The sequence below is a fragment of the Hibiscus syriacus genome, unplaced genomic scaffold (assembly GCF_006381635.1).
Source record: "Hibiscus syriacus cultivar Baekdansim isolate YM2019G1 unplaced genomic scaffold, ASM638163v2 tig00117005_pilon, whole genome shotgun sequence".
Taxonomy (NCBI): domain Eukaryota; kingdom Viridiplantae; phylum Streptophyta; class Magnoliopsida; order Malvales; family Malvaceae; genus Hibiscus; species Hibiscus syriacus.
Window position 1 is genome coordinate 63,088 of NW_024063519.1, and position 15,133 is coordinate 78,220.

General features: G+C 35.5%; 3 protein-coding genes across 4 annotated transcripts; 1 reads left to right on the forward strand and 2 right to left on the reverse strand.

Annotated features, from left to right (window-relative positions):
- The first annotated feature begins 238 nt into the window (after positions 1-238).
- Positions 239-4,638, forward strand: LOC120194970 (MACPF domain-containing protein CAD1-like). Its single transcript, XM_039197123.1, has 6 exons — positions 239-651; positions 1,978-2,216; positions 2,503-2,698; positions 2,867-3,050; positions 3,166-3,320; positions 3,745-4,638. The coding sequence occupies exons 1-6, from the start codon at positions 352-354 to the stop codon at positions 4,390-4,392; spliced, it is 1,722 nt and encodes a 573-aa protein (XP_039053054.1). The 5' UTR covers positions 239-351; the 3' UTR covers positions 4,393-4,638.
- Positions 4,639-5,166: 528 nt separating this feature from the next.
- LOC120194910 (GDSL esterase/lipase At1g29670-like) lies at positions 5,167-6,754 on the reverse strand. Its single transcript, XM_039197082.1, has 5 exons — positions 6,498-6,754; positions 6,216-6,340; positions 5,873-6,118; positions 5,519-5,774; positions 5,167-5,421 (listed from the first exon to the last, which is right to left on the reverse strand). Exons 1-5 carry the CDS (start codon positions 6,730-6,732, stop codon positions 5,198-5,200), a joined length of 1,086 nt encoding a protein of 361 aa, XP_039053013.1. The 5' UTR covers positions 6,733-6,754; the 3' UTR covers positions 5,167-5,197.
- A 2,253-nt stretch (positions 6,755-9,007) lies between these two features.
- LOC120194964 (pentatricopeptide repeat-containing protein At4g18975, chloroplastic-like) lies at positions 9,008-10,855 on the reverse strand. 2 transcript variants are annotated; one of them, XM_039197115.1, is made up of 6 exons: positions 10,695-10,855; positions 10,473-10,594; positions 10,279-10,375; positions 10,031-10,174; positions 9,566-9,778; positions 9,008-9,446 (listed from the first exon to the last, which is right to left on the reverse strand). In XM_039197115.1, the coding sequence occupies exons 1-6, from the start codon at positions 10,761-10,763 to the stop codon at positions 9,252-9,254; spliced, it is 840 nt and encodes a 279-aa protein (XP_039053046.1). In that variant the 5' UTR covers positions 10,764-10,855; the 3' UTR covers positions 9,008-9,251. The 2 variants fall into 2 exon arrangements, with proteins under 2 accessions (XP_039053046.1, XP_039053048.1); XM_039197117.1 differs by having other exon boundaries at positions 9,256-9,436.
- Positions 10,856-15,133: the final 4,278 nt, after the last annotated feature.

Here is a 15,133-nt window from a genome sequence, read left to right on the forward strand (position 1 = left end):
TCAATTATAATTAGTCACGCATCTAAAAGTCAACAGAACATTACCTGAGCATATTTTACCTGATAAAAATATCCAATGGAGACCAGTCAACTGGGAATCCTTTGTTGTTCAGACACAACTCAAAGATAACGCGTTTTTCGCGATTATTGTAGTCAGCTCACAACATCCGCCTTTAGAACAAAGAACAAAAACAGCAACAAGATAAACAAAACTCACTCTCGCAATCCCCGTATCTCATTTACATTCCTTCTCAATAAACGACCTGAAACAGAAACCTGAAATAAATTAAAAAGCTTTCAATTTTTTAGGGTCATCTGAATCAAAGAAGTTCTTTTTCCTTCAATTTTTTTTATGGAAAACCCAAGAACAATAAGCGGCAGCCGGTTGAGCTCATCTTCTAGCCCAGATGCTTTGACTACTACAATAAGCAGCTCAATTCAAGCTTTGGGTCGTGGATTTGATGTCACTTCAGATATAAGGCTGTTATATTGCAAAGGGGCACCTGGTTCAAGGTTAGTCCAGCTCGATGAAGGTCATACCAACGATCTTGTTTTCTTAGGCGGGGTTATTGTGCCTAACGTGTCCGTTGATATTAAGTGGTCAATGGGAAAGAGTGACATCGAGAGAAAATCTGTTTGTAGCTTTAATGAGGTAGGCCGCTGCTACTCCCTTTTGATCTGTTTCTAATTTGTTTGTTTTTTTCTGATTTTGTTTGCTTCTCGGGGTATTCATATCTTTATCCCCCTTTTTTGAAAGAATTATCTGAGTGGTTTTAATTTCTCGGTTTGGATGCGCTGTTGGCCTTCTGTCTTTGTTATATGAGCGTTGTGGGTGGTTTGATTATTTGTTTCAAAGCTTGAACTTCGATATTGTGTGGACATGCTGGGATTTCCATTTGCTTACTTGCTTGCAGAAAATGCAATTGCTTGAATTTTTTCCTGTCTAGGGCTATTAGGTAGTCCCATCATCAAACCGAAAGAGAAAAGAATAGTTGCAAGGGAATATTATTTGTACAAATGAACTCTATACAGTTTAATCCAATTAAGCAAGTACTTTTCCATGTTATCTGTGTGGATGGCTTTCTTTTTCTGTTATCTGCTGCATATTCACAAATTGCTGTGCCTATGTTTATTGATTGCTAAAGTTTTCTTCTGACACCTCTAATTCATTAGAGTAAAGAACCTATAGGCAGGATCCATTTAAATTTAATTTGACAGTGATAAATGCTGAGCCAGTATACTGCTTTTGTGTATGCCATTTAATTTTTAGATTAAGGAATGCTTTCAACTTCTGGTATGATACATGATTTGGGTGCATTCGATGAATAAATGTATGCCAGTAGCCCAATCATTGCTTCATCTCTGATTTGGACTGAACTCACATTGTTGATGATGTTGTACGGGTAAAGCCATTAAGAACATCCATACTGTTCAGATAAAGCATTCACTCGATTCTGTTTGGTTATGAATGGCGTCTCCAGGTTGAAGGGGAAGTTCAACAGTGCGGCACCCTTAATATACAACTAAAAAAAGGCGTTACCGGTTTTGTTATTATTTAAATAACAAAACAGGTAAAAAATTACCTAAAACATTATTATTTCTAACTAAAACATTAATGTTTTTTAATATTTCCGGTAAAGTGCGCAACAATAACAAAACCGGTAGAAAAAATAACAAAACCGGTAGAAATAATAATGTTTACGGTAAATTTTTACCGGTTTTGTTATTTAAATAATAACAAAACCGGTAGCGCCTTTTTTTAGCCGTATATTAAGACTGCCGCACTTGATCATTTCCCATGTCCTATATATTGGAATTTTGTGCTTGTGTTGATGTATTGATGTATTTCAAAGGTCAATTAGTATAGATAGAGCGACACAATCACCTAATTAAAAGTAATGGTTCTACTTCCAGTGCTGTTGGTTTAGCACAGGCTGAGAAACCACCTTTAATGAACATCTTTATTTTTTAATTCCAGATGTCAGGATACTTTAATGAAAAATCTGGTATATCAGGGCGTGTTCCTCTGGGAAGTTTTAACGCAATGTTCAATTTCACTGGTTCTTGGCGAGTTGATGCTGCAGCTACAAAATCCCTTGCCATGGTCGGATATTTAATTCCCCTATACACCGTCAAATTAGCGAAGCAGAATTTAGTTTTGCATGAAGAAGTCAGACGTGCTGTTCCTTACACATGGGATCCTGCATCTTTGGCAAGGTAAATGGGATGGACTTCACAATGAAAGAGTAAACATTTTTCCTTCAGCTGTACTGTTTGTTATGTATCTTTGCATTTGTTGCTTTCATACTCTGAGGTAGTCAAACTAATTTCAGCTCCAAACCGTTTCTGGCAGTTATGTGTCATATGTATCACTAATCTTATCTCTCTGTTATTTATGATGGGGTATCATAGGAACTAGGAAGCATAGATGATAAATTTGCATTGGCAGACAGCTTCCGATTGTAATTGTTGATATTTTTATGTTTTCTTTTACCTGTCTTAGTTTTATCGAAAATTACGGTACACACATTGTCACCTCGGCTACAATTGGTGGGAGAGATGTTGTTTATGTCAGACAGCACCATTCATCTCCTTTATCATTAACAGACATTGAGAACTATGTGAAAGACATCGGGGATCAAAGGTTTCTGGACTCCAAAAGCCAGTCAAGTGCTGCACCCCTAAAATACAAAGACAAGGTTAGTATTATGGTGTTGTTCACTACGTACTCTATATCTAAATATAAGTAACTACCTGTTTATTACTTAGCCTTCCCTGCGAATGCTTACTTTCGGGGGGAAATGTGTTACTGTTTATATTTTCCTTTTATGTGAAGAAATCCATCGCTAAAAGAGTTCCTGCTGTAGGATGTTACAGTTATTTTTAGGAGGAGAGGAGGTGATGATCTTGAGCAGAGTCATGCCAGGTGGGCAGAGACTGTGGAATCGACACCAGATGTCATTAACATGACATTTACTCCCATTGTTACTCTTCTTGAAGGAGTGTCTGGAATAAAACATTTGGCCCGTGCAATTGAACTATACTTGGAGTGTAAGTTCTTCAAATGTTCCACAACATGCACTATTATTATCTTACATCGATGGTAAAGATGTTTTCATTCTTCCTCTCTAGGGTCTATTTAACATTCATTATTTCCTTTGACCAGACAAGCCACCGATTGAGGATTTACAATATTTCCTGGATTTTCAAATTGCTCGAGTTTGGGCTCCAGAACAGAGCAACATTCAAAGGAAGGAACCAGTGTGTTCATCCCTTCACTTTAGCTTAATGGGTCCAAAGCTTTATATCAGCCCAGACCAAGTAATGTCTAAATCAAAAACCTACATTATTGAATGTATGAGGAAAAGTGTTGGGGGTTATATAAAATGTTACTCTAGTGCATAATTATTATTGCATATTTCCTTGAAGTTCGATATTTATTACCACTTTAACAAAGAAAATGGAACACTGTTAATAAATGGAAAGAAAACATGAAGCGCCCGGGGTACACTTCGGAATTACTGTTTGTTATCTGTGTCACTTGATTTATTGCAAATGTTGTGAGGCTCTGATCATAAGTTTTTTCGTAAAAGAAAACGATGAACGTTGAGAAGGAAATTTTTTTTTTTTTGAAAAAGAAGGAAATTGTTGAGCAGTAGGTATGTATGCTTGTGCATGTAAACTTCATGAGGCCTAAAATCATTTTTTTCCTCCTGCTAAATTAGCATGTACAATGATATTTCAGGTAACAGTTGGCCGTAAACCAGTCACTGGGCTTAGGCTTAGCTTAGAAGGCAGCAAACAGAACAGACTAGCGATTCATTTGCAGCACCTTGTATCTCTTCCAAAAATACTTCAACCCCACTGGGATGTGCACATGGCGATAGGTGCACCAAAGTGGCAAGGTCCTGAAGAGCAAGACAGCCGTTGGTTTGAGCCTATCAAGTGGAAAAACTTCTCCCATGTGAGTACTGCACCGATAGAACACACTGACACTTGCATTGGAGACCTCTCTGGCGTTCACATTGTCACAGGGGCTCAGCTTGGTGTATGGGACTTTGGCTCCAAAAACGTATTACACCCCAAGCTCCTCTTCTCCAAAGTACCAGGGTGCACGATAAGGAGATCCGTATGGGATCATAGTCCATCCAGCCTTTCTACTGGACAGAGGACTGATGGATCTTCATCATCAGTTTCAAATGAGAGAACGTCTGACAATAACAAGGAGGACTGTTCGAGCCATGTGGGGAAACTTGCAAAAATTGTGGACTCAACGGAAATGTCGAAAGGACCACAGGATAGTCCTGGCCATTGGTTGGTTACAGGGGCGAAGCTTGGGGTGGACAAGGGGAGGATTGTATTGCGTATCAAGCACTCGTTACTGAATTACTGATCCGTTATTTTTGTTTTGGTAGGATTACTCTTTTTCCACTATTAAGCATACTCAAAGCATTCTTTGAATTACAGGCGGTCATTCTTCGTTCGATTCTTGTGTACAGTGTGGCACTTTTTGTTTGTTTATTTGTCCTTACAGTTGATAGTCAGATTATTAGGCCAATGGCTACTATTTTTCCTCTATTCGGTTTCAATATTTGATTTTCAGAAAACTAGGCTATATTTTCCAATAAATACGGCATTGCCATGTGTAGTGGTGGTGCTAATTGTTGTGTTTTAAACACTGCGCTTCATCGTTGAATGGTCTCTGTTCATGTTTTTTTAGCGATTCTTATTCCTATATTCAGATTAGTTTGGATTACGCATGCGACATAGCTAACCTGTCTTCCTAGGCTGTTGCTAGGAATTAGGAAACACTATTGGTGAGCACCGCATGCTGCCAGGGAGCTTTATTGCAAGGAGCACACTACAAGGCACCCATTTTTTTTTAAAAAATAATCCTATGTAATTGTGCTCCACTCCTTGTAACCTCCACCCAACCCCCAAAAAAAAACCAAAGGATGAATAGAAACAAATACAAAATTGTGGGCTTAGAACAAAAATACTAGTTTAAATTTAATGTTTCTGTAGCATTATAACTGATGATACATTACAAACTCCGATACTTGAAATAGTAACCAAAAGACAAATCCCTTAGAAAAATGATGGTAACAAAATTATGGAAAATGCATAAAAGTAATCTGAATAATCTAATATTTTATCACTTATTCAGCTCTCACATCCAAAGCCTATAGTCTCCATCTTCAGAGCTGAGCAAGACGGCGGATATCGATCGGGTAAGCATCGGATGAAGACTGAGCACTGTAAGATCTCCTCCCAATGATCACATTTGCAGCCTCAGTCGGATGAAAAGCATCCCAAAACAAGTACTCATTCCTATTCGGGCATGGAGTTTGGGCAGGCAAGCAGGTAATTTGCCCATTGTTCCTCCCCACTCCACAACACCCTGCATTTGTTACCTTAAAACCTGGAACATTCACAAACATAAAAAAATCAAACCATTGACATAACATTACTAATATTCAACGTTTAATCAGTGTTTATAGGTGCTCCTCGACGTTTACCGTAAGCCGAAGGATTGCTTGTTATGTCTTGGAAAATTCCATAAGCATTGATGTAGATGAACTTGGCATCGGAATCGGCGTTATTGAATTGATCGACTAGACCTTTAAGCCTGTCGTTGAAAATCCGGTTTGCAGCATTGATTCTCTCCACACAAGTTTTACCGTCTGGACTGTTTTGAGCCAATTCATTAGGGCTGCAACCGATCTGACCCACCCCGATCAACACAAACTTCCTTGCCCCGTAGTTATACAAAGCCTAAACCATTTTATTTGTAATCAATAGATGAGATTTGTGGGAAATAAAACTGGGGGATATGTGTAAAGATCAACGGAAATTAGATGCTGTGATTTAACCTGAAGCTGCTTAGTGTATTCTTGAATAAGAACATCAGCAAATTGCTCTGGAGTATATTGCCTGCTGCTCGAGTAAAAAAGGGGCATGAAATAGTTGTTAAGGTAATCGTTGCTGCCAAGTCCAATTGAGTAAATACATTTGCTTAAATAGTTTGCTGCTGTGGTTTCATCCCCTAGCAAGTTCACCACTTGTGATATTGTTTCTTGGTAATTTTTAACTTGCCCGCTGAAACTGATCCGAGCTCCCTATATAGTTCGAGTTTGCAGATAAAAGTTTTAGTTTCCAACAATGGTGCAATATTTATAGCTATAAGGTTACTAAAATAACCATTGATATTTTTACCAGTTGCTGTCCGGTCTCTTCTCTGATCCCGGCAGCCGCCGATGCATAGTTAACTCCTCCGAGTATTTGTCGACCGCTAGCGGTGGAGTAAGGCGGGATGTTATTGTCAAAGCCCAAAAGTTGAGCTGCAGGTTAAAAAAAGATTGAAATAACACTATCATGGCACGGTTTTATGAAGGTGAAATTGCAGTCTACTAAATAAGTCATAATCTGTTGTTTTCAAGTGAAAGAAACCCTTGGTTTAAGCAGTCAAACAAACGAAGGAAAAAAATAGAAGCTCACCTATGACATCGACGGTGGTTTTACCATTAGAAAACCTTCCAGTCGGCCCATTAGGGAAGTCAATCCCATAAGGCAAGTAATTAGCCCTAGCCAATGATGAAAGGCGATTATTGTTCCCATTATCCACCAATGAATCCCCGAAGATAAAGTAGCAAGGAACTTGGGGAGCACCTCTAACACGTAAACACAAACTCAAAACCAACACTACTGCTACAACCCCAGACCATTTCCCCATATTACTATCAAGTTAAGAGCTCCAGAAGAGGAAGGAAATGTGGGAGAGTAAGTAAATGGGAATGTGAAGGTATCTGGTGAGTAATATAAATGCTAATTTGTGAGTGTATATGTAGAGTGTTGAACGAATCATTGAAAGCACGATGGTAGGTGATGATGTTTTTTAGCTTTTACAGCTGAAGTAGGTTGGAGTTAGATGCATGCATTAATTTCACGCGGACATTACGTGAGAATCTGTAGTCTCTACTCCAACTCCAATGCACCACTTACCACTCAAATTTCTCTAAACAAGATGTCGGTCCATACACTAAGATTGTATATGTAATGTAGGAAAGTACCATATATGTGATAATGCATATACTTTCCGTCACTTTTGATTCTAAATAATCGGTTTAGGCTTTATAATTCTAAAGCAATTAATTATTTTATGATTATGTAAGAGGCTAACGTTACAAAAATTATAATTAAGGTTAATGTAGGTTTAAGAGAAACTTGTATGATCTATATTTTAACTAAAATAGAATACACGAAGTTAATCATTAATAATCGTATGTTGCATGATTAATTAGATTTGATAGACGATGATGTTATTGATGGATTGATTTCCATTAATTAATACATTAAACTGAAGCTTTGACCCTTTCCTAAAGGACCTAAATCCTTTTAGTGATTATATCGACAGTATGGTGATGATGTTGATAGATTGCTAAAATGGAGATATTATTGCAGTCATGGATCATTACACCCTAATATATCCCCATCAATCAATGTTAATTGCTGGCCTAATCAATACTGTATCAGCGCCAGTGAATAATGATGGGCACATCGACAACAATTAAGTTGTTCCATTGGCTTTTTTTTTTCATTCACATTTCTGTTGTGATGTGCGCATCCAATTAAGTCGTTTCATTGGCTCTTTCTTCATTCACTTTTCTTTTACACGTTGGGCCATTCAAGTAGGAGGTCAAGATACTGGTGATTGAATCCAAATTCTCATTCAGGCAAAATTTTATAGTCGCCGTTTGTCAATATAATTTGGATAAAATGTATCGTATTGATATTTAAAATCGGTCCAAATGTGTATATTTTTATACATGGAAAGTTGACATTTGGAAAGACAATTTCCAAAAAGCTCAACGTCTCATCATCAAGTTGGTCCAATGAAGAAAAACGGAAACCCAAGCACATGCCAATTACACCAACTCCATGGACTTGGTTGTTGTCCGGTTCGTATAAATATGTCACGCTACATTTCGGCTTCCCTATTTAATTTTGGGTTTACTTTTGATCGTCTTCAATTTTCAACAAAATTCATTAAATGCGGTACCTTAAGTTACAGGAAAACTAGTCATTAATGTTGAGTGGGTGGTAGAGGAGACTAAGTCATGTCGAGTAACACAAGTCTTCCGGGCAATGCACTGGTGCTTACTCATCAGCGTTGTACTAGCTGGCTCGGCGTTGACATTTGCCCTCGGTTTTAGAGATTTTCAAAATGCAATAGCGCAGAATGATCTCATCGTTGATCAATTGAGAATAGGAATATGAATAGGTAGAATTTAATAATTGGAAGATAAGAAAAACTGAGATAAATGCTCAAATCCAATTTGAATTAAGTTTATATGAAATAATCCAAACTCTAAATAAGTTTAATATAAATTTGAAACACGTGAAAGAAAAGAAAGGGGTCTGTCTTCTGAATAACTTAATTAAGCCAAATGTTGCATATAATAATCGCATGAATCTAAGCTAAATGTTGTTTTATTGCGTTTATTGATCTATCATCTGAACAACTTAATTAAAACTCTAGATGAGTTGGGAAGACTTGAAGCAAGGCATCTGTTGCAGCATCTTTGGACAGTCCCAATCCCTAATGCACCTCTAATTCTAACTAAGTACTAGTATTTTTCTTGTTCTGGTATTCATTCATCCAGAATCCCAGATTCAGCAGTGTAGCACATACTTAAGGTCGAACCGCCACCCCCCGACCACAATGGCTTACCGTGGCCACTATCGTCGACCATTTGCACACTGACATTGCAGGCGGCTATAGCAGTTGTCTGTTCGTCATATATCATTCTTGGAACATGGAGATGAAGGCATTCAAAGAGAATAACTAATTGCTCCAGATATCAAAATAGTGGATAATCCTATTCTGATACTATATAATATTTCAAGTTGATGATATGAAGACATGACATTCTTATGAGGAAAAAGATCTCAAAAGGAACAATGTCCTACATTAACAGCGAAAACACTTTTTGGCTCTCCCTCTATATATATCCCCAGATAATTTTAAGAGGTTTTGACATACAGGCGAGGTTATATACAGGGAACAACTCACCACAAATGAACCACTCAAATAATATTAAACTTTGTACTTCCTATCTCACGGGAAGCGAATAAGATGCCTTGTTGCTGCAACCATAGCTCCACATTCCTGATTGGCAAGGTCCAACAGAGTAGACACAAGCTTGAATTATGTCATTGATGCCAAAAGAATGGCATTCACTCACTCGAACGTCAATCTTCATCTGATGTATATCTTTTGACTCTAACCCGTTCACCATTAAAGTGGATGAACTTCCATTTACTCATGTATCGTCTAAGAACCAACTTCTGTTTGTCTTCTTGGCCAAGTTTCTTAAAAGCACGGGCTACTTTCCTGATTGAGTTTTCATCTGGTCTGACACGTAATTCCTCCATGTCTGCAAATACCTTTGCAATGAACACTAATAACTTAAAACCAACATAGTTTTGATTCATTTGGTATGAATTCTCAAAAACAGTTTAGGGGTGTTAAATAAAAACAGCAGAACTGGTTTTGTATGGCATACCTCTATTATCTTATTCTGCATGTCATGATGATCAAATAAAGAGATCATCCTAGAAAACAATTGCTTTGAGATAGAACGGGTGTGTGTATGCAAAATCATGTTCCACAATGATTCAGCCTCATCCACTCTGCTATCCATATCAAATGCAAGTAGAAGGGTGTCATATGTTCCCATCGTAGCTCCTTGGCCTTTGCTCAACATCCACTTCGCCACCTGAGTATCAGTGAGTCCACTAGTGAACATACCCGAAGCAGCAATTACAATGTAAATAATAGCATCATGAACTAACAGGTTGATAAGTAGAAGCACACCAAATGATCATTCAGCATTAATATATACATGACCAATATATAAATCTCTAAAGCAAAGGCTCCACATTTTTAGCTTTGAACCACCAAACAAACTAGAAGTTAAGGGAAAATTATTGAACAAATAAAGCTTCACAAAGCAGTGATACAAACATACTTGAATAACACGCAGCCATTGGCTCCTCTTCCTCAAAATACGTAAAGCCTTGGCAGCTGCAATCAATGGAAACTCGATCTCCCAAGCTACACATTTGTCCAATTCTCCATAAACAATCTCCTTTTCATTGGGAAGTTGAGAAATCTGCTCATTTTACAAATACAATCAGTGCATAGCTTTATCTTCAAATTCTATAAAATATAGTACAGCTAAAAAACAGAACTCAAAGAAGAGAAAATTAAACTTACAATTCTAACAAGATTGAGTGCCTTTTGTCCAGAACCAGCTGAATCTCTTTTCTTCCACAAGTGATGCTCGTTCTTCCCCACCTTCTTTACTGGTTTCCTGCATACTCGAAAATTTTATAACTTTGGGTTTCTAAATTAAATATTAATATTCAATATTTTGATATATTGATTTCAATTTTTTAAATAAGACCTACTTCTCGGCAGCTTTGGAAATGCTCAGTGATTGTTCACCCATCTTCTGGGAACATTTAACACAGGGAGTTCTGCAAATTGGAAACCCAGGAACCAATGAAAAAGTCACTTCGTTTCTTTGAACCTGAAAAACAAAAATTTCAGCCTTTTTCAATTAGAAATATTGGGTAAACTCAAGATGGCAACCTGGAAAAAATGAAAGCTTGGAATTTCAATTTATCAACCTTGATTTTGGGCAAAGCGGATAACGGATAACTTCTTGAATGGATACAGCTAAAAGCCATTGATTTCATTCTTCTTTATTCACAAGAACCCAATTCGAAATTTTTGGTCAGACAAAAGGAGAGTAAAACTAAGTTTCATACTAAGAGGGAGGGGAAAAGATTGAAACGAGTATCAGAATCACTTGAACTGTATTTTGAGAACTATTGGGCCTCAATGGAGTTGAAAAGTCTGGGCTAAAGAAACACACTTTGTACAAATATCATAATACATGGAAAAGAATAAAAAAATGGGCTTAATGCCCAAATAGGTGTCGAAGCTATACATTTGTGATAAATAAGTGTCTATATTTTTTTTTGCCTTATCTAGGTGTCTAACGTTACAAATGTACACCTTTAGGTGTCTAGGCCATTAACGATGTTATTTATTTCTCCCTGTTAAGTGACAAGTGACACAACCCGGTAATTTAAAAAAAATTATATAAAATTTTTAAAAATAAAATTATATTATTGAAAACCTTCATTTCAACCCCTAAACTCACGTCAATCGATGTCCTTTGCTGTCGAAGAAGCTCCACCCGACTTCTCCTCCCCCGGTGACCAAAACCCTTATGAAATTGTGACCGATTAACAACCGCTCGACGACAAATCGACATTTTAAATCCTGCAAACCCTAGGATAAAAATCGCGACCCCACGTAATTCCGACTGTGAATCGACGACAACTACAATAACATATAACTAGGATGATAGCAAGGATTATGTCCGAGGCGGTGGTCGTTGTCAGAGAGGGCGGCAACAACGAATTAATGTTAGGATTTAGGTTTTTGAGGTTGTTTTATATTATAAGAAAAGTTATGATTTTTTTTATAAATATTATAATATTTTTAATATTTTTTAAAAAATAAAATTTAAAATTACCAGGTTATGACACGTGTCACTTAATAGAAAAAACTAACATCGTTGATGGCCAAGACACCTAAATTGCTAACATTTGTAACATTAGGCACCCAGATTAGAAACAAAATGTAGGCACTTGTTTGACACAAAAGGTATAGTTTGGACACTTATTTTGGCATTAAGTAGGGTCGTAAATGAACTGAACGTTCAGCGAACCGTTCATAAACCGTGCGGCGGGAAGTTCGTTTATGTGCGTTTATTTATTAAATGAACGAACATGAACAAGATTTTGTGTTCGTTTAATTAAATGAAGGAACATGAACATAGGTCTCGTTCGTTCATTTACGTTCGTGAACGTTCGGTTATATTCGTTTATATGTGTTTAGTTATGTTCGTTTATGTGCGTTCATTTATGTTTAACCTAATATTCTTAAATCAATTTTGGTGACCAATTTGTATGTATCTTAAAAATATTAATTAATATGATATTTTGATGACCAACTTCATGATTAACCCAATTTTACAGCCTGATTAAGCGGTAATACAAAAAAACCTAAATCTAAAAACAATATTTTCTCAACTCTTCTCCAACCCGTCATTCAGTTGTTCTTGATTCTCAACTCTCCCCACCCTCCACAATTTTCATTTCTGCAACGATTCGACGGAGCTTCAAGTCTTCAACTGCAACGATTCGACAGAGCTTCATCTCTTTCCCTTCTTGAACGTGATTTCATAAGGTAAATAATTTGAATTTTTTTTTGGTCTGTTAATTTTGGGGTGTGAATTTAGGGATTTTTTGTGGCATCTTGAACGATGTGGAACCCCTTGTACGCCGCTATGAACGGTGCATTCAACCAGTCGGTCTTCTCCAGCCCACCCCTCGCTGCCCAGTCATCCGCGTTAGAGTTGCCCTTAGGGAGTCCCAGTCAGATTTGCGCTTATATCCTCTAGTGGGGGAAGAAAGTGGCGAGGTCAGTGGAGCGCTGTTGGATATGGCTGCAATGTTGCGGAGGAATGGAAGGAGGTGAATCGAGGTATTTGAATTGAAACGAGTCAGACTCGGGCATAAGGAAGATGAGGGACTTGCATGGTAGGAAGGTTCGGGGCTTGGGAAAGATGAAGACTGTGGACTGGGATGGTGGAAGGAGAACAATATTAAATTTAACATTTTGTCAAAAATGGCTGCTGACATATTGGCAATTCCGGTCACTACTGTTGCTTCTGAATCTGCTTTCAGTGCTGGTGGGAGGGTTATTGATCCGCATCGATCATCTTTAGGAACTAAGATGGTAGATATGCTTGTTTGTGGAGCTGATTGGTATCGTCAATACTATGGGTTGGAGAAAAATAAAAACAATGTATTTTTATGTTTTAAGTTTTATTGAATTTGGTTTTACAATGACTAATATATTTTTGGTTTTTTGATTTGTTGTAGAAAAACGAAGATATCATACATGTTGAGATTCCTTGAAAATGAGGATGAATGAATTGGTATAACCTCGCTAATTTAGTATATTTTTCATCTTTTGTTATAACTCCTTTAATTTAATATAATTTTATTTGTTTGATTTTGATCAGGATGAATGATGAATTAACGACTGATCATGAATGCAAGTTGAATATGTTACGAATATTATTGAAGTTGTTTGGATTTCAAGAAGATTGTTTTGTTGAACAAATTAACTTTAAGACTTTATTATATTCATATAGGTTACTTATGATTTATGTATGTTTTTGTCGTGTTCGAACAAATTAACTCTAAAGTTGTGTGAATCATTTAATATCTTTAAAAGATTGATCGAAATATCTGATATCTTCAAACATTTCATCATTGCTAATCAGCTCTTACGCTATTATCACTGTAGATTTGGTTGATTTGCATTGTCGACTATTTTTCATGAAAGAACAATGGAAGGTAGGGTCTCCAACGTTTATGTTCGTGTTTATTTATGTTCGTGTTCGTTTATGTTCGTGTTCGTTTATGTTTGTGTTCGTTTATGTTCGTTTATTTATTAAATGAACGAACATGAACAAGCTATATTCCTTAATGAACGAACATGAACAAAAAAAATTTTGTTCGTTTATGTTCGTGTTCGTTTATGTTCGCTTATTTATTAAATGAACGAACATGAACATACATCCGTTCGTGTGTGTTCGATTCATTTACATTGTTATTCCTTAATGAACGAACATGAACATACATCCGTTCGTGTGTGTTCGATTCGTTTACATTGTTATTCCTTAATGAACAAGCTATATTCCTTAATGAACGAACATGAACATACAGACCTAGCATTAAGTCAAAAAAATTAATAAATGACTTCTTATAGGTACATTGTAACATTGGTGGTGAGAAAATATTATTATAAGTCTTATTTATTATTTCATATTTTTATATTAATATGTTTGAATAATTTTTATATGTTCGAACATGTTATTCCTTTGTCATTTTACTAAATTAGTTAAAATATATTAATATAGAGTTATAGACCAATCGAACATGCCAATGGAATTTTTATGTCATTGTAGTATTGATTTCAGTAAAAAAATTAAATAGTAATAAACAATATATGTATGTCCTAATTATTTTTTCATTATCTTTTACAACATGAATTATAATTTTTTATAAAATTAATATTTTTAGTTAACTTTAAATATATATATATATATATATTAAAAATAATATAATTAATTTCAATTATAATTTAAGATGAAATGTATCTATTCTAATCATGTATCAAATTAATTAGCTTGATGGAGAGATTTCAACTTCAATGGTGGGTTTTGGAGCAGGTTTGAATCACATTGTCGCAAATAAATTGGATACTTATTTAGAATAAATCAGAGTTTAGGGTCTTTACACAATTAGTCCAAAAAATCAAGAATGAAGTTTAAAAAATCAAATTTAAAATTTAAATAAATTTATTTCAATTTTCAACGGTTGATTAATGGAAAATATATATTGGTAAAATCTTCTAAAAGGTTGTAAATAATAAATATAATTTTTAAAGGTTGTAGACAAATATAAAATATTAATATAAGTGTGGATGATAGTGAATTTTTTTTATTGAATTGGTATTTTCAAATGAAAAAATTATTTTAAAAAAAATATAGATATATATATATATATATAATGTTGAATTTTTAAATAAAAATTAATTTTATTATTTACTTTTTATACAAATTATTTTTTCAGAAAAATATTAAATAAGTATCACTTAATTAAAAGACATTAAATTTCGTAAGATTTTTCTCTATAGGAGATTATGCTGACACAATTACAGTAGAAGAGTACTTTTCTTACCAATTTAAATGCATAGTCAAGAAGATGACACCATATTTTCTGTAGGGTTACAATAGGAAATTTACTTACATTTTATAGATGAAAGCAACAAATAAATATTTGATGTATACATATATTTCTTTTATAAATTTAGAAGGTAATATATATTTGGCTCTCAATCAGTTAATAATGAATATCAATATCTTTAGAATATACGATATTTGAATCTAAGACTTTAAAAAAATAATAACAAATCTCTT

Coding starts and splice junctions, on each gene's coding strand:
- LOC120194910 (XM_039197082.1), bottom strand. CDS start 6,732: ATGGGGAAATGGTCTGGGGTTGTAGCAGTAGTGTTGGTTTTGAGTTTG. Junction 6,341..6,497: donor AACCACCGTCGATGTCATAG/GTGAGCTTCTAT, acceptor TTTAACCTGCAG/CTCAACTTTTGGGCTTTGAC. Junction 5,775..5,872: donor AATACACTAAGCAGCTTCAG/GTTAAATCACAG, acceptor AAAATGGTTTAG/GCTTTGTATAACTACGGGGC.
- LOC120194970 (XM_039197123.1), top strand. CDS start 352: ATGGAAAACCCAAGAACAATAAGCGGCAGCCGGTTGAGCTCATCTTCT. Junction 652..1,977: donor CTGTTTGTAGCTTTAATGAG/GTAGGCCGCTGC, acceptor TTTTAATTCCAG/ATGTCAGGATACTTTAATGA. Junction 2,217..2,502: donor GATCCTGCATCTTTGGCAAG/GTAAATGGGATG, acceptor TACCTGTCTTAG/TTTTATCGAAAATTACGGTA.
- LOC120194964 (XM_039197115.1), bottom strand. CDS start 10,763: ATGAAATCAATGGCTTTTAGCTGTATCCATTCAAGAAGTTATCCGTTA. Junction 10,376..10,472: donor ATTTCCAAAGCTGCCGAGAA/GTAGGTCTTATT, acceptor TCGAGTATGCAG/GAAACCAGTAAAGAAGGTGG. Junction 9,447..9,565: donor TGCAGAATAAGATAATAGAG/GTATGCCATACA, acceptor TTCATTGCAAAG/GTATTTGCAGACATGGAGGA.